The sequence below is a fragment of the Pecten maximus genome, chromosome 19 (genome assembly GCF_902652985.1).
Source record: "Pecten maximus chromosome 19, xPecMax1.1, whole genome shotgun sequence".
NCBI lineage: Eukaryota > Metazoa > Mollusca > Bivalvia > Pectinida > Pectinidae > Pecten > Pecten maximus.
In genome coordinates this window covers 29,165,138-29,189,130 of record NC_047033.1, presented here as the reverse complement: position 1 = coordinate 29,189,130, position 23,993 = coordinate 29,165,138, and the positions used below count along the sequence as shown (strand labels likewise).

Below are 23,993 nucleotides of genomic sequence, written 5' to 3'. Positions count from 1 at the left end.
GAAAAAATAAAAAAATAAAACAATGACAATCAAATCATCATGATTTTTTAATTATGCGTACGCACTTGCGTACCCGTGTTTGGGAAGCCACGCCCCCTGTACCGACACACTGAAGGACCGGTGTATTTTTCCCGGAATTCCCAGAGCCTAGATATTAATAGGCGTGTAACCGGCCGATTCAAGTCATTTCCACGATTGGAGACGTAGAGTGCGGTTGTCGTTAGATCACGTAAGTAAAACTTATTATCAAGTAGACTTTTAAATTGTTTCCGTATGTTAACACGTTGTCTTCTTTGTAATGTCTGAATATACATATGAATACTTATGTTAATTCGATCAACTGTTTTTACTTTTTAAAGTTTCTTATAAATATATATTTTCATGTACAAAAAATATTGCTATATGAAGCATTGGAAGGTACAAAACTGCCTGTTTTTTGCATAAAGGATTTGTGTTTATTTTATTTTTATTTTTTTTGTGTTGTTTAACGTCCTATCAACAACTAAGATCATTTTAGGACGGCTTCCCCCGTGTACGAGATGTATGTTGGTAGTGTTGTGAGTGTGTGTTTTAGAAGACTAGTATGTTTGTGATAAACTATGATAATGCGGAACTGATGCCGACTTTATAGTGCGACCTCACTGAAACATACTGCCGAAGACACCCGGCAGAACACCCCACAAGGTCACATTATACTGCCGAAGACACACGGCAGGACACCCCACCCGACCACATTATACTGCCAAAGGCACCCGGCAGGACATCCCACCCGACCACATTATACTGCCGAAGACACCCGGCAGGACACCCCACCCGACCACATTATACTGCCAAAGACACACGGCAGGACACCCCACCAAGTCACATTATACTGCCAAAGACACACGACAGGACACCCCCACCAGGTCACATTATACTGTCAAAGACACCCGGCAGGACACTCCACCCGACCACATTATACTGCCGAAGACACCCGGCAGGACACCCCACCCGACCACATTATACTGCCGAAGACACCCGGCAGGACACCCCACCCGACCACATTATACTGCCAAAGACACCCGGCAGGACACTCCATCAGGTCACATTCTACTCCCAAAAACACCCGGCAGGACACTCCACCAGGTCACATTATACTGCCAAAGACACCCGGCAGGACACTCCACCAGTTCACATTAACTGCCAAAGACACCCGGCAGGACACTCCACCAGGTCACACTATATAGCTAAAGACACCCGGCAGGACACTCCACCAGGTCACATTATACTGCCAAAGACACCCGACAGGACACTCCACCAGGTCACACTATATAGCTAAAGACAACCGGCAGGACACTCCACCAGGTCACCTTACACAGACAAAGACACCCGGCAGGATACTCCATCAGGTCACATTCTACTGCCAAAGATACCCGGCAGGACACCCCACCAGGTCACATTATACTGCCAACGACTTTTGGCAGGGCACTCCACCAGACCACATTATACTGCCAAAGACATCCGGCAGGGCACTCCACCAGGTCACATTATACTGCCTAAGACACCGACAGGACACCCCATCGGGTTACATTATACTGCCAAAGACACCGACAGGATGCTCCGTCATGTCACATTATACTGCCAAAGACACCGACAGGATGCTCCGTCATGTCACATTATACTGCCAAAGACATCCGGCAGGACACTCCATCAGGTCACATTATACTGCCAAAGACACCGACAGGATGCTCCGTCATGTCACATTATACTGCCAAAGACACACGGCAGGACACCCCACCAGGTCACATTATACTGCCAAAGACACTCGGCAGGACACTCCATCAGGTCACATTCTACTGCCAAAGACACCCGGCAGGACACTCCACCAGATCACATTATACTGCCAAAGATACCCGGCAGGACACCCCACCAGGTCACATTATACTGCCAAAGACTTTTGGCAGGACACCCCACCAGGTCACATTATACTGCCAAAGACACCGACAGGACACCCCACCAGGTCACATTATACTGCCAAAGACACTCGGCAGGACACTCCAATCAGGTCACATTCTACTGCCAAAGACACCCGTCAAGACACTCCACCAGGTCACATTATACTGCCAAAGACACCCGGCAGGACACCCCACCAGGTCACATTATACTGCCAACGACTTTTGGCAGGGCACTCCACCAGATCACATTATTCTGCCAAAGACATCCGGCAGGACACTCCATCAGGTCACGTTATACTGCCAAAGAAACCCGGCAGGACACTCCACCAGGTCACTTTCTACTGCCAGAGACACCCGACAGGACACTCCACCAGGTCACATTCTACTACCAAAGACACCAGCATGTTACCCCACCAGATCACATTATACTACGAAAGATTTATGGCAGGGCTATCCACCAGATCACATTATACTGCCAAAGACATCCGGCAGGACACTCCACCAGGTCACATTATACTGCGAAAGACACCCGGCAGGGCACCCCATCAGGTCACATTATACTGCCAAAGACACCCGGCAGGACACCCCATCCGACCACATTATGCTGCCGAAGACACCCGGCAGGACACCCCACCCGACCACATTATACTGCCGAAGACACCCGGCAGGACACCCCACCCGACCACATTATACTACCGAAGACACCCGGCAGGACACTCCATCAGGTCACATTCTACTCCCAAAAACACCTGACAGGACACCCCACCAGGTCACAGTATACTGCCAAAGACACCGACAGGACACCCCACCAGGTCACATTATACTGCCAACGACTTTTGGCAAGGCACTCCACCTGATCACATTATACTGCCAAAGACATCCCGCAGGACACTCCATCAGGTCACATTATACTGCCAAAGACACCCGGCAGGACACTCCACCAGGTCACATTATACTGCCAAAGACACCCGTCAGGACACTCCACCAGGTCACATTATACTGCCAAAGACACCCGGCAGGACACCCCACCAGGTCACATTATACTGCCAACGACTTTTGGCAGGGCACTCCACCAGATCACATTATTCTGCCAAAGACATCCGGCAGGACATTCCATCAGGTCACGTTATACTGCCAAAGAAACCCGGCAGGACACTCCACCAGGTCACTTTCTACTGCCAGAGACACCCGACAGGACACTCCACCAGGTCACATTCTACTACCAAAGACACCAGCATGTTACCCCACCAGATCACATTATACTACGAAAGATTTATGGCAGGGCTATCCACCAGATCACATTATACTGCAAAAGACATCCGGCAGGACACTCCACCAGGTCACATTATACTGCGAAAGACACCCGGCAGGGCACCCCATCAGGTCACATTATACTGCCAAAGACACCCGGCAGGACACCCCACCAAGTCACATTATACTGCCAAAGACACACGACAGGACACCCCCACCAGGTCACATTATACTGTCAAAGACACCCGGCAGGACACTCCACCCGACCACATTATACTGCCGAAGACACCCGGCAGGACACCCCACCCGACCACATTATACTGCCGAAGACACCCGGCAGGACACCCCACCCGACCACATTATACTGCCAAAGACACCCGGCAGGACACTCCATCAGGTCACATTCTACTCCCAAAAACACCCGGCAGGACACTCCACCAGGTCACATTATACTGCCAAAGACACCCGGCAGGACACTCCACCAGTTCACATTAACTGCCAAAGACACCCGGCAGGACACTCCACCAGGTCACACTATATAGCTAAAGACACCCGGCAGGACACTCCACCAGGTCACATTATACTGCCAAAGACACCCGACAGGACACTCCACCAGGTCACACTATATAGCTAAAGACAACCGGCAGGACACTCCACCAGGTCACCTTACACAGACAAAGACACCCGGCAGGATACTCCATCAGGTCACATTCTACTGCCAAAGATACCCGGCAGGACACCCCACCAGGTCACATTATACTGCCAACGACTTTTGGCAGGGCACTCCACCAGACCACATTATACTGCCAAAGACATCCGGCAGGGCACTCCACCAGGTCACATTATACTGCCTAAGACACCGACAGGACACCCCATCGGGTTACATTATACTGCCAAAGACACCGACAGGATGCTCCGTCATGTCACATTATACTGCCAAAGACACCGACAGGATGCTCCGTCATGTCACATTATACTGCCAAAGACATCCGGCAGGACACTCCATCAGGTCACATTATACTGCCAAAGACACCGACAGGATGCTCCGTCATGTCACATTATACTGCCAAAGACACACGGCAGGACACCCCACCAGGTCACATTATACTGCCAAAGACACTCGGCAGGACACTCCATCAGGTCACATTCTACTGCCAAAGACACCCGGCAGGACACTCCACCAGATCACATTATACTGCCAAAGATACCCGGCAGGACACCCCACCAGGTCACATTATACTGCCAAAGACTTTTGGCAGGACACCCCACCAGGTCACATTATACTGCCAAAGACACCGACAGGACACCCCACCAGGTCACATTATACTGCCAAAGACACTCGGCAGGACACTCCAATCAGGTCACATTCTACTGCCAAAGACACCCGTCAAGACACTCCACCAGGTCACATTATACTGCCAAAGACACCCGGCAGGACACCCCACCAGGTCACATTATACTGCCAACGACTTTTGGCAGGGCACTCCACCAGATCACATTATTCTGCCAAAGACATCCGGCAGGACACTCCATCAGGTCACGTTATACTGCCAAAGAAACCCGGCAGGACACTCCACCAGGTCACTTTCTACTGCCAGAGACACCCGACAGGACACTCCACCAGGTCACATTCTACTACCAAAGACACCAGCATGTTACCCCACCAGATCACATTATACTACGAAAGATTTATGGCAGGGCTATCCACCAGATCACATTATACTGCCAAAGACATCCGGCAGGACACTCCACCAGGTCACATTATACTGCGAAAGACACCCGGCAGGGCACCCCATCAGGTCACATTATACTGCCAAAGACACCCGGCAGGACACCCCATCCGACCACATTATGCTGCCGAAGACACCCGGCAGGACACCCCACCCGACCACATTATACTGCCGAAGACACCCGGCAGGACACCCCACCCGACCACATTATACTACCGAAGACACCCGGCAGGACACTCCATCAGGTCACATTCTACTCCCAAAAACACCTGACAGGACACCCCACCAGGTCACAGTATACTGCCAAAGACACCGACAGGACACCCCACCAGGTCACATTATACTGCCAACGACTTTTGGCAAGGCACTCCACCTGATCACATTATACTGCCAAAGACATCCCGCAGGACACTCCATCAGGTCACATTGTACTGCCAAAGACACCCGGCAGGACACTCCACCAGGTCACATTATACTGCCAAAGACACCCGTCAGGACACTCCACCAGGTCACATTATACTGCCAAAGACACCCGGCAGGACACCCCACCAGGTCACATTATACTGCCAACGACTTTTGGCAGGGCACTCCACCAGATCACATTATTCTGCCAAAGACATCCGGCAGGACATTCCATCAGGTCACGTTATACTGCCAAAGAAACCCGGCAGGACACTCCACCAGGTCACTTTCTACTGCCAGAGACACCCGACAGGACACTCCACCAGGTCACATTCTACTACCAAAGACACCAGCATGTTACCCCACCAGATCACATTATACTACGAAAGATTTATGGCAGGGCTATCCACCAGATCACATTATACTGCAAAAGACATCCGGCAGGACACTCCACCAGGTCACATTATACTGCGAAAGACACCCGGCAGGGCACCCCATCAGGTCACATTATACTGCCAAAGACACCCGGCAGGACACCCCATCCGACCACATTATGCTGCCGAAGACACCCGGCAGGACACCCCACCCGACCACATTATACTGCCGAAGACACCCGGCAGGACACCCCACCCGACCACATTATACTACCGAAGACACCCGGCAGGACACTCCATCAGGTCACATTCTACTCCCAAAAACACCTGACAGGACACCCCACCAGGTCACAGTATACTGCCAAAGACACCGACAGGACACCCCACCAGGTCACATTATACTGCCAACGACTTTTGGCAAGGCACTCCACCTGATCACATTATACTGCCAAAGACATCCGGCAGGACACTCCATCAGGTCACATTATACTGCCAAAGACACCCGGCAGGACACTCCACCAGGTCACATTATACTGCCAAAGACACCCGGCAGGACACTCCACCAGGTCACATTATACTGCCAAAGACACCCGGCAGGACACTCCACCAGGTCACACTATATAGCTAAAGGCACCCGGCAGGACACCTCACCAGGTCACATTATACTGCCAAAGACACCCGGCAGGACAATCCACCAGGTCACACTATATAGCTAAAGACACCGACAGGACGCTCCGTCATGTCACATTATACTGCCAAAGACACTCGGCAGGACACTCCACCAGGTCACATTATACTGCCAAAGACACTCGGCAGGACACTACATTAGGTCACATTCTACTGCCAAAGACACCCGGCAGGGCACCCCACCAGGTCACATTCTACTGCCAAAGATACCCAGCAGGACACCCCACCAGGTCACATTATACTGCCAAAGACACCGACAGGACACCCCACCAGGTTACATTATACTGCCAACGAGTTTTGGCAGGGCACTCCACCAGATCACATTATACTGCCAAAGACATCCGGCAGGAAACTCCACCAGGTCACATTATACTGCCAAAGACACTCGGCAGGACACTCCAATCAGGTCACATTCTACTGCCAAAGACACCCGGCAGGACACTCCACCAGGTCACATTATACTGCCAAAGACACCCGGCAGGACACCACACCAGGTCACATTATACTGCCTAAGACACCGACAGGACACCCCACCAGGTCACATTATACTGCCAACGAGTTTTGGCAGGGCACTCCACCAGATCACATTATTCTGCCAAAGACATCCGGCAGGACACTCCATCAGGTCACATTATACTGCCAAAGACACCCGGTAGGACACTCCACCAGGTCACATTCTACTGCCAGAGACACCCGACAGGACACTCCACCAGGTCACATTCTACTGCCAAAGACACCAGCATGTCACCCCACCAGATCACATTATACTACCAAAGATTTATGGCAGGGCTATCCACCAGATCACATTATACTGCCAAAGACATCCGGCAGGACATTCCATCAGGTCACATTATACTGCCAAAGACACCCGGCAGGACACTCCACCAGGTCACATTTTACTGCCAGAGACACCCGACAGGACACTCCACCAGGTCACATTCTACTGCCAAAGACACCAGCATGTCACCCCACCAGATCACATTATACTACCAAATATTTATGGCAGGGCTATCCACCAGATCACATCATACTGCCAAAGACATCCGGCAGGACACTCCACCAGGTCACATTATACTGCGAAAGACAGCCGGCAGGGCACCCCATCAGGTCACATTATACTGCCAAAGACACCAGGCAGGACACCCCACGCGGTCAGATTAATATTGAGGATTCAGCAGGTGTAGCAACTATCATTCTACAAACCCTAGTGTGTTACCCCAGGGGACAGAACTCAAAGCCACAGGGGCGAACGCTCAACTTAATGCCAGAAGTGGGATATTGTCAGGGGAGACAATAGGAAGATTAAAATTGATAGAATGAAGAAAAAGATAAGATTCCAAATTTCGTCGCCTCTTGCAATAATGCCATGGGAGTTTTCAATTCCCTTTTTACGCTCTACAACCAGGGCGGGTTCCTTAAGATACATCATCTTAAAATGTGACCAAAAAGAAGAGTTTTTGACGAACAGCAAAGCTCGTCCCACAAATATTTGTCAATAGATAATCAAAACATATAAATTGGTATTGTTTTGCATTAATCTAATTAAAATCTAGATGGTCATTATCACTACGTTACATGAACATCTAACAACATCCCATAAGGGGTCACGTCAGGGTGACCTTTTGGATTAGCCAATCAAATGGCTACTTCCAGAATCTTGGAAGTGAATTTTATATGTCCGAATTAGCATGACTAGAGTGTATAGTCTGTCAATTTGTTTCAAGTCATTTCGTCCCATAAAGCATTAAGCTATATATTGTGACGAAATAGTTTGCTTCGGTGCATGCTGTGACGAATTTGTTTTCGCTTCGATGACATCGATAAATTGTCAATTCGCCCTGAAAGTGATAAACACACAGCCCAAAGGTCATCAGAACGTGACCCCATATTGGATGTTGTTAGATGTTCATGTAACGTAGTGATAATGACCATCTAGATTTTAATTAGATTGGTTTTGCATATGTAATATATAATAATTATAGGTTTTGCTCACGTACAGATTTCAATATTACATTATTCCTTTTCGAACAACAAAACATTCTAAACTCCACTGGTTACAGTTCAAGGTTAACCACTTCATTCTAGCAACCATCTCGTATTTTTTTGTAATAGAGAAAGAGAGACAATCGTGCATATGTTCTGGAAAAGAAATAAAGTTATTTGGACTGGAGAATAATACAGGCATTTAAAATCGTGTGAAATAATGAAATAGTTCTTCTAATTAAGTCTTAAAATAAAAATCCATTGCTTAGAGGAACAAGGACGTATCTCCAACATGGAGTGCTTAGAAGTAAAGGGCCGTATCTCAAATTTATCAATTTTTCGATTTTGATAAATTACAATTCCGACTGAGCTTTTCTTATAGAATATATACTTTATATCAATGGAAATTGTCTTATTCTTTTAAATCACACAGTATTTGAACGGATTTAGAGAATTTTAATTGATATAATGTACAAATTCTATAAGAAAATCTCACTCGTATTAATACCCTGATGAAACTTAAAAAAAATGACATCAATGCTTAAATGAACTGAATATGGATCAAACTAAAAGACGTTGCCTAAAACCCGACGCGAATTAGGCTGATTACAAATATTCTTCCTCTATCAAAATTTAAATATTCAGTACATATCCTGTGATTTCCCAAATTAGTATCTAGCTCTGTTTTGATTTCCTTCCATGACATGCTTATTCTGATATCTGTCCGTATCTTTTCTTTCCATATCTATCCTAATATCATATTGTATTTTTCGTTTCACCCCTTTCTTTTCCCCGTAAGCAATTCAGTATTATATTAAATGAACAATCCGAGAAAACAGGACTACTGTTGAATTCTGAAAGTTCAGACACGAAATTTCTTTGGCAGTCACAGGTAACTTATTTGACGTTATTGGCCGAGTTAGTTTATCGTATTGTACGGTCAACTTATAGGGACAAACATAGTGCAGTCACAACGCTGCATCTGTAATCAATGTGACGGAATGTACGAGTTGTAACAATGTACAACAATGTACAACAATGTATATTTTACATAAATAGAGGATATCTAACAGTGTCTTCAGTAATACCAAATACTTTATGTATATTTCACTCGTGGTGCTAATATTTTGATATTTTTCACGAGTGCGCAGCACAAGTGAAAAATCTCAAAATATTAGCCACACGAGTGAAATATATTTGGTTTTACTGAAGACACTGTTAGACATTCTGTTTATTACATTTTTTATCAACGAAAACCCTACCCCGTATACTAACTAGGACTACAGCGATAATTTGTAAACAAAAACAGTAGTTTCCCCTGTCTAGGTGCTGACATATATGTCGGGCTTTCTGATTGGTCAATTATTTTGGTATTTTCTAATCATTAATTTGATTGGTCAAATCAGCAAAAGTGAAATTTGAAAAATATGATATTCTTCACTAGTTTAAGATATCACTTTTATAGAATGAATAATTTTTGATATTTCACTGGTAAAAATGTAATAAAGCGCAATATTAACCCACATGTGCGGCTACTGATAACAGGGACAAACACAGGTATGCACCTACCTGTTGGATATACAGTAGCATGCAATGCCTGAATTATAATTGTAGACGGTGATGTTACTTTTGTTTTTGCCAACATGTATAGATCTACTCGACCTTCACATTATAAAATTAACAACAAATGCTATCTGAGCTGTGCTTTAAGTGAACATCCGCTTTCCATGTCAAGTTTCAAACTCACACGCCTGAGTAAGGCCTTGTCAACTCCCAGCTACTTAAGCAAATCAAAATCAAGGAAAACCTTTGAACTCATCCGATTCTTGAAAATATTTCATAACCGAGAATGCGCTTAAATTGGTACTGTTGATCATATAATCATCCAATAAAAGTCTGGCTTTTAAAATAACTAGGACACCAAGATGATAAACTGACAAAACTCGTGAATCATCACGGCTCCGCTGATTCACGACAAATACACTTTAAATTGCTTGTAGAAAATCCTTAGCGACATGGCAGTGTAGCCACGACTTATATAATGATAATAATAATATCCTTTATTTAACCAGGGTTACATATCTAGGCAATGTTTGTTTGTTTGTTTGTTTATGTTTTACGGCCCATCGACAACTAGGGTCATTTAGGGCCAAACAATATACTAACATGTTATTTTTGAAGTTAAAATCAGATAAAATTTGTCATTTTTAAAAGTATCCGTATTGTATATTTAGATCATTATGATAAAAAAGTTGGTTAAAAATGGTAAGATATGTAAATGTAGGAATAGATTGTGAACTTTGTGATATGAATAGAACGTCAAAGACGGTAACGTAAAAGACATCAAAGTCTATAAAATAGATCGATTTCTTTCAAGTAGCTAAATATTGTTTTCGAATCCACGGAACTGAAAAGGGTTTTCATATCCGGGACTCGAAAGTATCTATCATGAATGTGCTTGAATTTATATGACAAAATAATAAATATCAAACCAGCAACGAGGCATTTCCTACCGAGCTGAAGATGTTCTCTTTTCGGGAAATACACGTAACATAACGTTGAACTCATCCGATTCTTGGAAAGATTTTATAACCGAGATTTTGCTCAGATTGGCGCTGCTTATCATATTATCATTCAATGAAAGTTAGGAATTTGAAATAACTAGGACATCAAGAGGATAAACAGACAAAACCACTTGAATCATCATCACTCAAGGACTGCCGTGTCCGTGCAAAGCGCGGGAAAGAGTGACATCAGTATGAATCGAAGGCAAATCTTTTATAATAATCATGATGTGCTTCGGCCGGACAGATAGATTTCCCCTAACTTAATATGGTTATGGGGTTCGTGACCTGAAGTCTACATGTAAACACCACATCAATTGAAACTACAAGAAGATAATTGGATACAACCAGTATTACATGAACATGGTATAGATAACATCCAAGTTGTTTAGAGAACCGAGGTCCATCGAATACTGGCAAATTAGCTAACATGTGTACATGTAGATATGATTATTTACAGGTTATATATATAATTACATAAACTTCTACTTAACATATTACAGTACAACACTTTAGAGTTCCAGCACCTCCTCTATAAATCGCCCTAGAGAACCCGAGTACCATGAATCAATACTTATGAAACAGATAAAAGCTTGAAGGTATTATTTTTTAAATTCAGCCAAACCCGATGGATTAATGGACGGGAACTATATTGTGAAATTGGTTGAAATTTCAATAGTCTTGTTCTTTTTTCGACGCAGTTATGTTAGACACAAATACTATGCTGTTTGATAACGTTTGAATTATCAAAATTTTGAATTTCAGTAACATTAGTCTTCATGCTCGCCCATTGAGAGGGCACGAATTTACTTGATTATAAGTTCAGAGTATATTTTGTGAAAATTTAAAATTGAAAATAATTCCAACATTTTGAGGAATAACTAGTATTGGATGGCGGTTTAATGGTATACACTACCTGATCCTGACTGACATCCAGGGGCTGATGGGCGGGGTCGTAACAGTTTAGATGGATTTATATATAGAGTTACTCCTCAATATAGGTACATTTCATATGGTTGTATAAAATATTTTTTTAAACTTTTGGAAGGGATTGAGGTGCTTAATGAACATTTTCGCGTTGGGGTGGAATGCAATCTACTACTTTATACATGAAAATGACATTTTTGACCATGGTGTCGTTAAATACCTTTTTGAAAAGAATTGTCTGTGATAATATCAGTTGAGAGTTTGATAGTATAGATTAGCACTGACTGATTTGCGAGTTCAAAGAGGCTCAATGGTCCTGTATTGCCCATTTTTATTCAATCCTTCCATTGTTCTTTTATATCTAACGTGTGAGTACACCGGTGATCGCAGCTTGGATCGGCTGCCATGGCAACAACGAGGACGGTGGTTGTACCACAGTGTTGAATCTACAATCTTGTATGTACAACAGAAAACTTATACAACTTATCTTATGTCTTTGAAAATCTGTAAATGACTTGTTTAATTGATAACGATCCATTTCATTCGTCTATCAACGTTTGTTCGTTTATATAAGCCGAGTTCGATACTTAAAACACTGAAGAGTTCATATACCGAAGCATGGGCATTAACACTTGCTCTATAAATCGCCCTAGAACACTCTATTACCCAAAATGAAAATTTATGAAACAGATATGATCATGAAGGTGTATGTACATTAGCAACGAAAAGTGATGTACATTTTAACGAAAACAATAAAAATCGCCAAAATTATCGAAAATAAAGTTGAAAATTAATTAGAACTTCATCCATTAATACCTGTTTCTAGCGCCGTTAAATCAATTTACATGAATGAATAGAATAATGTACAGTACTTTTCTTCAGTTTGTAAGTAGGATGAACAAGTGTATGACGTTATTTCAACGGAACAATACGTTAATCATTAAGAATTTGGTTTTGTTAAATCACAAATGCAATATCACTTTAGTTTGAGTAAAATCACCCCAAATGTATGTGTTTGTATGACAAACTAATAAATATCAAACCAGCAACGAGGCATTTCCTACTACTGTTCTCTTTTCGGGAAATACACGTAACATAACGTTTAACTCATCCGATTCTTGGAAAGATTTTGTAACCGAGATTTTGCTCAGATTGGCGCTGCTTATCATATTATCTTTCAATGAAAGTTTGGAACAAATATGTATACAAGCATGACACACGTAGTAAATATATTATCATCACAGTCAATGTAAGAAAGCAGTCCTCAACATTAATTTGACAGTGAACACTTGCATATCACACTAGTGACATGGTTAAAGTTGATGGTGATATTAAGTAGGTCCACCATATCACACTAGTGACATGGTTAAAGTTTATGGTTATATTAAGTAGGTCTACCATATCTCACTAGTGACATGGTTAAAGTTTATGGTTATATTAAGTAGGTCCACCATATCTCACTAGTGACATGGTTAAAGTTCATGGTTATATTAAGTAGGTCTACCATATCTCACTAGTGACATGGTTAAAGTTTATGGTTATATTAAGTAGGCTTCTACCCCCGCCCTCCTCACCCCCCACCCCACCCCCCCAACCTCATCCCCCTTGCTTCGGCCTTCTTCCTTACCTCCTACCTCCTGCTTCTTCATCCAAATCCCCTTCTCTAGAAATCACCATCTTCCACTCCCAATCTCCATCCCTCCCTTTCTCGTCCCTGTCCACCCCTCCCAATTCCTTCCTACTCCCTCCCCCCGCCCTGCTTCTCCCACTCCACAAACTCCGTCATCCTCACCTCCACGCTCCCTTATCCCCTCCCCTCCCCCAATCCCTCTATTGTGCTCATCCCAATCAATGAACTTTTCTTGACCATCCCAATTTTCCTTCCCTCCCCCTGCGTTCTAATTCCTCTTTAATCTCAATCTATTCTCTCATCCCCACCCCTCCCTACTCAGACCCTCTTCTCCCACCCTTCCCTCCCCTGATTTCTCTTCAATGACCCTATACTTCCTCATCCGCACCCACCCTGTTAACTACTCGAATGTTTATTTCCTCCCCGACAGCCCGCCCCCTCCCTTCAACCCCCACTCACCCTCCCTCCCCACTCTCCTGTTTTCTAAGCCCTTAAAAACTTTAATGAATGAATAAAAAAGTTATTTTTTTCGAAGGGTTTAACAATTAACTTTTTTCACCCGGCCCCAAACGAATCATTAAAATTTTTTTGGTTAAATCCAAATCAACCATTTTTTTTAAAATCCCCCCCCCTTTGGGTAGACCCTTTTAAAAACCACACCCCTTTCCACTTTTTCCTTTTCAAATCCCCGAACTAACTTTCCCCTTCCACTAAGAAAAAAGAGATTTTGCTCAATTCCCGGTTACATATTTTTTTACATTTTGGAAAAAGTTCAAAAATACACACGTTAAATTATTTTCCATCAAGTAAAAACTCTCAACTTTTTTGACATAACCCTTTCACCTTTCCCCTTTTTTTTTATTAATATCCCCCAATCCCCCAAAGTCCCTTTTTTTAGGGGTTTTTAATGGTTACCAAAATTCCATATCACACTAGTGACATGGTTAAAGTTTATGGTTATATGAAGTAGGTCCACCATATCTCACTAGTGACATGATTAAAGTTTATGTTTATATTAAGTAGGTCCACCATATCACACTAGTGACATGGTTAAAGTTTATGGTTATATGAAGTAGGTCCACCATATCTCACTAGTGACATGGTTAAAGTTTATGGTTAAATTAAGTAAGTCCACAGGGGAATATGTTGTGACTAACAAACTCAGTGACGTACAATCCCAACTCGTACAGTTTTTAATATGTCAGTCCATGTGATCGTAATCTTGATCTTTTGGTTTCCTTAGCGAATATCTGTGACCTTGTACATCTCCGTCCTTGTCCGTCGGCCATTGGTCGTTCGTTTTGCGTCTGGAACCATTTCCAAAATTTCGACTTCTCAAAAATATCATGAACCAAAATTTTTTTTGGTAACCTACACTGCACCCTGGTTAAATGTCAAACCATGAACTGTATTGTTTTCGACATCACGAGCATAGGGGCGAGGTAAAAAAAGATAGAAGTTGTTGAAATTTCACTTTCCGTTGTTGGAAGGGATCAAAATGTGCTTTTTAAAGATTTTCATTTCCAGGACGCCTCCATGAGGAGAGGGGTAAATTTACCCCAGTTTATACAGGAACATGCCCCTTGATGTGACTTGATTGGAGTTTTAACCCTGATGTGACAGTTTATTTTGTATGATTTTAGTCTTGTTGTTTTGTGAGGCAGTTATGTTAGACACAAATACTATAATATTTGAAAATGTCCGAATCATCAACATTTTGAACTCCAGTGATATCAGTCTTCATGCTCGCCCCTTGAAAGTTTTTTTCAATCCTTCCATTGTTCTTTGTCTTAAACGTGTTAGTACATTCGTGATCGTAGCTTGGACCGGCTGCCATGACAACGACGAGGACGGTGGTTTTACTAGTGTTGAATCTACAATCGTGTCTGTACAACAGGAAACTTCTACACCCAACCACATGTCTTTAGAAATTATCTGTAAATGATAATTGAATTAATAACGATCTATTTCATTCATCTATCAACGTTTGTTCGTTCATATATTCCAAGTACGATACTTAACACACTTAAGAGTTCCAACACCTCCTCTATAAATCGCCCTAAAGCACCCGGGAACCCTGAATCAATACTTATGAAACAGATAAAAGCGTGAAGGTATTTGTACATTAGCAACGAAAAATGCTGTACATTCTTACATGAATGAAAAACGTCGTCAAAATTATCAAAAAAGCAACCAAACATTGAAATGCGGTTGTGAAACACCGAGCTGACGAGGAAATTAGTAAACAATATATTTATTTTAAAGTATAGTGATTTTTGTTCTGTTAAATCACAAATGCAATATCACCTAGTTTGAGTAAAGTCCCCCTCAAATGTATGTTTGTGATGTATATGCAACTAATTGCTTCATTAATTTCATACTAAATCTTAATAGGGTACTTTTTTCTTTTCAGAAAATCATTATCAATCCCATGGCATCATTTAATCCCGCTAATGGACCTGGTCAGCCGCAGCCAACCGACATCGGCGTTGACTACATCTGCCTGGAATGGGAAAGTGCCGAGAGAGATGACGTCACTCATTATGAGATTCGGATGAAATTAGCCAGTGACGAATCATGGAACAATACTATTATTCCCACGGAAGATAGGCGACCGTCACATCGTGTCGACGAACTTTTACAAAATACCGGGTATGAATTCATGTTTAGAGCTGTTTATCCAGATGGCAGTAGCAGCGCTTTCAGCCACAAGAGTGTGAAAATCACAACAAACGGTTCAGAGCTCCGTACTCTACTTAAAGTCTGCCAAAAGATAGATGACGGGCCGCCAGGCGTTTACAGACTTCCGCTGATGAGTGTATCAGAGAACACAGACAAAAAGACACGAAAATGTGTTTTTGGTAAATTTCAATTCATACAATTTTTTTTTCCTAAATTACGCTGATTAAAGTAAAATAAAGAAATGTATAAGTCGGAGAAAAGCTTAATACTTATTTTGTTAACCTTACATAGCAATAAGTAAAATATAAAGAGTAAGAAGACAAAAAGAATAGAATAGGAAAAGTGGGATAAAAACAATTAAGAGTGATCACCACTGTTTTGCAACAGTAATCGTCGATGAAGTTGATTATTTTAAGTATTACAGTGTTAAATGGAACATATTCATTTAAGAAGACAATATTCAGCAGATTATACAGTTCTCTGGTTGGTGTTTTGAACAGGGACCTCCACTTGTCTTCGAGAGAGAACTATACTGATGGTTGGCACCAATGAAGCAGGGAAAACCACACTCATAGAAGGACTTGTCAACCATTGTCTAGGAGTTCAGTGGGAAGACGACTTCAGATTCGCAATTACTGATGAAACTTCTACTCACAAGGTATGTAAACGTGTCATAGACAGAGGTAACTGGGGTTCTGAGGAGCACACCAAGTCGTGTTTAAAAAAAGCAACCCCCCCCCCCCCCCCCCCCAAAAAAAAACGTTTCTGAAGGGATTGAAAGGTCATCCTCCTGGTTTAATGCCCCGCTATAACCTTGTTGTGACCTTAATCAAGACGGTGGCTAATGAAACAGATGGACATTTTCTCCATTTCTACTCTTTTAACGTTAACGTTAATATCCACTACTGGTGAAACTAGGGGACTATATGTTTCCTCCCCGTCCGTCCGTCCGTCCGTCCGTCCATTCCATTTTCTCAGACATGCTTCAAGGTATGTTGGCGAAAGTTGGTATGGGACTTCAGTAGGAGTAGCTACAAAACAAGTTCAAGATTCAGGGTTTTTGGTTCAATATAAAGGTCACTGGGGCCGGTATGGGACATGTATTGCTTTAGTCCAAAAGTCCATCCGTGCTAGCCAACCTCTCAGCGGTTGGTGTTCCGACACACCATCACTTTGTCTTCAATAATTCGACACTCGTCCCTCCATACTTAACAGACGCTCAATTAGGGAAAACGTTTTGGCAGTTAGGATCCAGTGGGTATGAAGAATTTCTTAAGTATTTGCCGAACATGAAACCTTATCGAATTTTCGAGAATGCTGTGGTACCAAAACGACTCCTTAGGAAACTAGACGGAAGACAGGAGAAAACTATGCATTTGATAGGAAATTACACTGAGATTGACGTCAGACTTAATAATCTTCTGAGATTACAGGCTGACAGAGACACCGTGAAAAGGTGTGCCGTAGACATTGAGAAAGGTCAAACGCTTTCGTGCGATGATACACAATTTGTGATAAAAGGAATCCCGTTAATGGACGGCGAAGATGTTAATATCTGCAAACATTGCCACTCAGTTTGTCACTATCCGTGTCATATCATGACGAGCTGTGAATTATACAAGTGTTTCTCAATGAAAGATCAAACTAACTGCACAGTATGCGAAGATAAATGTCACTGGAAGAGGCACAGGCTCTATGATAATCAAAACTCCCGAAAGATACAGTACGATATCCTGAAAGCAAAATATGAACTTGGCGTGGAAGAAAAGATACCAGCTGACTACATGCTACTGAGCACCAAAAGGGCTTTTGTGTCTTCGCTGGAAGAAGTGATCTCTCTGATTTCAGAAACAGCCGAATATAACAACGACCTGCAAGGAGTTCAACAAGGCGAAAAGGACTTTATGATGCATATGATCGACAGAGAAGAACAGAAAAAGAAACCTTGGTAGGAGAAACGCTTGGAACTACTGCGTGCTATCCACAAAAAACCAACAACTTCCGTGGCTGACCCAAATACTTGGCTGCATGAAATGGGATTCGTCGACTGGTAAATGTGTGTGGCACTGAATCTTTGTGGTGTAGTCATCAGGGAATGGTCTTTTCCATTTTCCCTCCAATTTGAATCTTCCATATATTCATATATTGTAGAATTTTATGGACTTAGTTGATCTTACTGATTTGAGCAGCTCAATATGTATGTACCTTATTTCTCTTTAGTCCATGCCACACTTTTAAGGAACATGACATCAAAGAGCTTTTTGTGTCGCCTGAAAAAAACGACACATATGTATCACTATGTCGGCGGCGGCGCAGTGGTCTCCGTGCGTTAACTTGAGTTCCTTTGGGCAAATCAAATTCAAACTTCATATAATGCTTCCTTACCAACAGTGCTTGCTTCGGATTGCTTTTCATGTTCAAACGTCAAAGATCAAGGTCACTGTTACTATTAATAGAAAAAGGATTTCCATACAATAACTTGAGTTCCCTTGGGCCAATCAAACTCAAACTGGTTGCTTGAGATTACTTTTGAGGTTTGAAGGTCAAAGATCACGGTCAATGTTACTGCATAAATAGAATTTTTTTTCCATGTGATAACTCGAGTTTTCCTTAGCCAATCAGGCTCAAACTTCACACAGTGCTTCCTTACCAAAATTGCTTGCTTAGATTGCTTATCAGGTTCAAAGGTCAAAGTTCATTGTTACTATAAATAGAAAATATGTTTGCTTGCGATAACTTGAGATTCCTTGCGCCGATCAAACGCAAACTTGATGCATTGCATTCTTACAGGAAGTGTTTGCTTGTTAAAATTCATCTTCAAGCTTGTTGCGCAGTCGACACGTCCACTTCCGTGGAATTTTTGTCTCCATAATCCAACTGTAAAATGAATACATTTTTTCAATTCTTTAATTATATGTTTCAAAATAAAGTATGGTTTTATATTCTTGTGTTTTGGTGTTTTTTATGTTTGAGTGTATTCATAGCTATTTTATCGAGTAGGTTCAAGAACAATCAAATCTTTATTCTTTTATCCTTTTTGCACATTTGCTCAATAAATCTTTCAAGCAGGTTAAAGATGGTGATTTCATGAACCTAATCTCGTAATAGCCCTCCAGTCAATCTACCTACTGGAAAACATTACGGTCCAAAACCGTACAATCGCCTAACATAGATGGCAAAAAGGCTTGATGTAGGATGGTCGGGTGGCACCGTGGTGGTATCACGCCGTGGTTCGATTCCCCGATCGGACGTGAAAAGGAATGTGGTCATCAGTCTGACCAGGTGGCTGTTCCACAGTTACTCCGGTTTCCTCCCGCAGTAAGACCCCCTCGCGGACTTCAAACCGGACTAACAGTATCTCAAAATGGTCGATGCCCGTCCTATCGCTTTGACATCAGGTATTCTGGATCTCGTCTTTATATATTTACTAAATAATATATTTCGTAAATATATTATTTCGTTGTTAGTACAATTGTATCTAGATAACAAAAATAACTTAAATTTTTAACCTCGATTTATGATACATAATTTATTTCATGTTATATGCCGTGCCAAATCTCTGTAGAACCTTGTTTCTGTTATTTCCTTATTAAAGCATTCGTTGTTCCAACAATGAACACGTAACATTTATAGAGTATGAATATGCCTAGGATTATGTTCTACATGGTGTCACGCGCTATTGTAAATGTAATTGAAAAAAACAGCGATTATGTCATATGCCCGATGTCTCAAATGAGAGTGGTTAAGGTGTCCCGACACTTTATCACTAGCCCTCCACCTCTGGGTTGAGAGTTCGAAACCTTAGTGGGGCAGTTGCCAGGTACTGATCGTAGGTCGATGGTTTTTCTACGGGTACTCCGGCTTTCCTCCACCTCCAAAATCTGGCAAGTCCTTAAATAACCCTGGCTGTTAATAGGACGTTAAACAAAAACAAACAAACAAACAAACTCAAATGACAATTTACCAATGAAGTATTAGGCACATCAAAGGAAAAATGTCAAAAGTATCATTTACAGTACCGGCGATATGAATGATACTTAACATGCGCGAATCTGAAAACTTACCAATTTACAGTTGGCTTCATTTTAACTGCGCAAAAGGATTCACTTGGTCAAATGAAATATTTAAAACTGAAATAGAATTAGTAAATTTGACAAGAGGAACCTGTATATGAGGTTAAAAAAAGGAATTTCTGAAAAGTAGTGGTAACATATTTTTGAGACTAATATACGTTAAATGTTCCAATTTCTGCTAACAACCACCAATTACCAATTTGCTCAGTATATTTCGGAAATATACTAGAACTTCGCATGAAATAGTAGAAACCAAAATTCAACTGTAAGAAGCCAAGATTGCGGTTTGCCTGTCATTTGGTTTCCTATTCAGATTCAAAATTGAATAAGCCACACTTGTGATCTAGGGAAACCCACATCCATGTTTGAAAAAAAAATCACTCCCGTTCTTCTTAGAAAATCAAAGTACTGAAAGTACTGTAGGAGGCGTTAGTCAGATGTAAAAGGAGATATTTGAAATAAAGCAAGAATACAAATTAAACTGATATCAACATGACTAAACATTTCCACTTAAGTGTGTCAAACCAACCGGACATAATGGTTTTCACAGTCCTGATGAATGTAATGGTTTAGACTGTTCCGATATACATAATGGTTTTAACCATCTTAAAGTTTCAAACCTACTTCTAAAAGTAGTTAAACATTTCTTATTTCAATCAAACCTTTACTTAAAAAGTCAAACATTTTAAATTTTTTCAAATCAACTTCTACTTAGGTACATGTCATTAACATTCATACTTTAAACCATCTTTTATACTTAAGTAGTTCAAAATTTGCATTTATGTGTTTAAAACAAACTTATATTTTATAGGCCTGGGTATTAGAAATGTCGAAACAATATGATATGCATTTCGATAAGTTATAACAATACACGATATGTATTGAAAATACAGGGAGTGTCTGCTACTTTTTTTGTTGAAAGTGTGCAATGTCTTTCAATATCTTGTAAACAAAATTGTTTATTCCTTTCTATTTTGATCTTAGAATAATACCAAATTAGATTGACGGCTTTTAAAAGTTATTACACTTTTTTTTCAACAAAGACCTCATTTGTTAAGGACAATTATTTTAAAATTAGATATCAATTCCATCTATTTTAATAGATCCAATGTCAATATTAACAATAAACTGTGATTTGTGATTTGTTGCTTTTTAATTTACCACCAAGATGTAGATAATAGCCTAGTAGCTATAGGTACTGTATATAAATATACAGCGTTTTACATGCAAAATATTGAAGAAAACTTTCATATTTGATATCAATTCAATATGATTGTATAAGTCCCTTGGGGTGGGGAAAGAACCCTGGGCCTATTTTTACATCAGGATTGTGTTCATCTCTTGGTCAATTTGGCTTAATTGACATAAATAACTTCTCTGAAACTAAGCAATCGATATAGCTCATACTTGACTGGTAGCATCATTTTGGGTAGGGATTCAAAATTGTAAAAATGGTGGGGTTGACCTCTGGGGGGCAGGGTCAAAAGGGGTCAATTGGTTTCTCTGAAACTAAGTTATGGATATAACTCACATTGGTGTGGTAGCAATCCCTATGGGGTTGTACCCAAAGTCAATTTCATTTCATGGATTAATTGCACAATTTGGTGTAAACCCTACATTTGTATGGTAGCATGGTTATGGGGTGGGTATTCAAAATTGTACGAATGTTGGGGTTAACCTCCCGGGGGCTGAAGGATGGGACCAAAATAGGTCTGACATTTTTAGAATAACAATAAACCAATGTACATGTACCCATATAAAATGCTTATGATATATTGACATAGAAATACCAGCGACAAATAAACTTAAGCATCATTCTTGTTTCATATCTCATAAAACCAGGTGAGCGATACAGGTCCTCTGGGCCTCTTGTTTTATCTGTGAAACCATTCAGATCCCAACTCCATAATCTTGCTGGACACCCCTTTTGAGCCAACAATTGAATTGCAATTTATGGATAATTTTTAATTTTGGCAAGAAAACATTCTTTAAAGGGCATGTCTGCATCATTTTTAATAATTTGCCCTTGAAACTTCGCACATACCTTCATAAGAGCCGGTTCTTTAAAATGTGAATGAAGGTCAAGGTCAGAGAGATAAACTCAATATTTGTAGCCAGTCACACATGTTACATGTATCTGTTTGCCAAATATCCAGCCTTCATGTGTATGTGCAGTTTTGGGTCATTTTTTCATTTTGGTAGGAATTTCTTTTTAAAAGTGCCATATCTGCGTCATTTTGATTATTTGACCTTGATACATTGCACACACCTTTAAAAGGGCCGATTCTTTAAAATGTGACCCAAATTAATCATTTTGAAAGAACTTTGAATTTTTTTCATCATTTGACCCCCGTGACCTTGAATGAAGGTCATGTGTATATAGATAAAAGAGCAGAAACCTTTATTCTGCAATTTTGGATTATTTTTTAATTTTGGCTGGAGAAAATAGCTTTATGATTCTTTTCCAAGTGCCATATCTTTCTGCCTTATTTTTATCTGATGACAATAAAATATGCACATTCTGTTTCAGTGGACTATGTTCTTTCATATGAAATGAAAAAAAATAATCAATTTGAGATTTTTATTTTTGACATTCGAACCCATAACAAGTCGTTGGCCTTGACATTCTCTGACAATATGTCATTGAGAAAAGTTTGCCCTAACCACGTGCTAACCAATTTCCAATGAAAATGAAACAAATTATGCTAAAATATGTGTGATGAGTTTCCTATATAAACTATAGTAAAATGTATCCTCTCCCCAGGGAGAATGCGACACATAGGGGGCCATGAAATTAACAATTTTGATAAAACAGCTTAAGAACCTTTTGTACACCATTCTGCGATATCTTGGTCTAATAAGAAGACCGACGCATGACGACAGATCAAATTATAATGGTGTATATTATGAGCTGAATGTCAAAGGATTGTAAACTCTGTACAAATTGTATTATATTATCAGGCAGTCAGCCTAAATGTATGTTTCATATCTACCATATTAGAAGTTTGATGTTTTGTACGATATATATATATACTTAATTTTTACACATACATTAAATGAGTTAGCTACTTTCATAAATTAAGATGTTTTTTCTAGAGTTTACTAGGCCGAATGAAATATGATCATGAGCAATTAGTATGGTCAATATGAGATTTGATAAAATGCCTCTCGTACGTAGGTCAACCACTCATGATCACTCAACTTCTTTTTGTAGGAGTCAATATTATATGTACGAGAATTAAACTCTCGCGATGTCTGTTGCACATAAGTACAAAGAAATACATTATCACTTAAGCCGAAAAAATTCACACTTAAGTAGCAATAACACATAATAGTCGAAAACCCAATATATGTGATCAGTGATAAGAAACAGTACTTATAAGCATTTTTGGCAATTTATCCTGAAACAGCTATAGCCTTCCATATTTGACATCCCACAGATTGTTGCTTGTATATATATATAGTTTTAAAGGTCAACATTGGAAAAAACCTAAATGGTTATACATGAATTCATAATAAATAGAATTATTGACAAAAAAGTTTCATTTATTTTCACACTTTCTGGAGACCAATAAGGAGATTGATGATTATTTTAAGGGATATGTTCGCGACATGAAAATCAAACATTTTTATTTAAATTTCAAAAGCAAAATAGATTTATTTTGAAAGTTATGAGGAATATTATTATTGATATTTGAGAAAGTCTTATATTATATGGATTTGATATTGATTGCCAATAGATATACATGTATTTAT

The 23,993-nt window shown here is 40.8% G+C and overlaps 1 protein-coding gene across 1 annotated transcript; it reads left to right on the top strand.

Moving 5' to 3' along the window:
• The first annotated feature begins 214 nt into the window (after positions 1-214).
• On the top strand, positions 215-18,116 carry LOC117317506. Its single transcript, XM_033872321.1, has 4 exons — positions 215-229; positions 15,896-16,343; positions 16,665-16,891; positions 17,883-18,116. The coding sequence occupies exons 2-4, from the start codon at positions 15,914-15,916 to the stop codon at positions 18,114-18,116; spliced, it is 891 nt and encodes a 296-aa protein (XP_033728212.1). The 5' UTR covers positions 215-229; positions 15,896-15,913.
• Positions 18,117-23,993: the final 5,877 nt, after the last annotated feature.

Excerpts from the sequence above, each read along its gene's own strand:
- LOC117317506 (XM_033872321.1), top strand. The coding sequence starts at position 15,914 with ATGGCATCATTTAATCCCGCTAATGGACCTGGTCAGCCGCAGCCAACC. Across the intron at positions 16,344-16,664 it reads GACACGAAAATGTGTTTTTG|GGACCTCCACTTGTCTTCGA; the intron begins GTAAATTTCAAT and ends TGTTTTGAACAG. Across the intron at positions 16,892-17,882 it reads CCAAGTCGTGTTTAAAAAAA|ATACAGTACGATATCCTGAA; the intron begins GCAACCCCCCCC and ends AACTCCCGAAAG.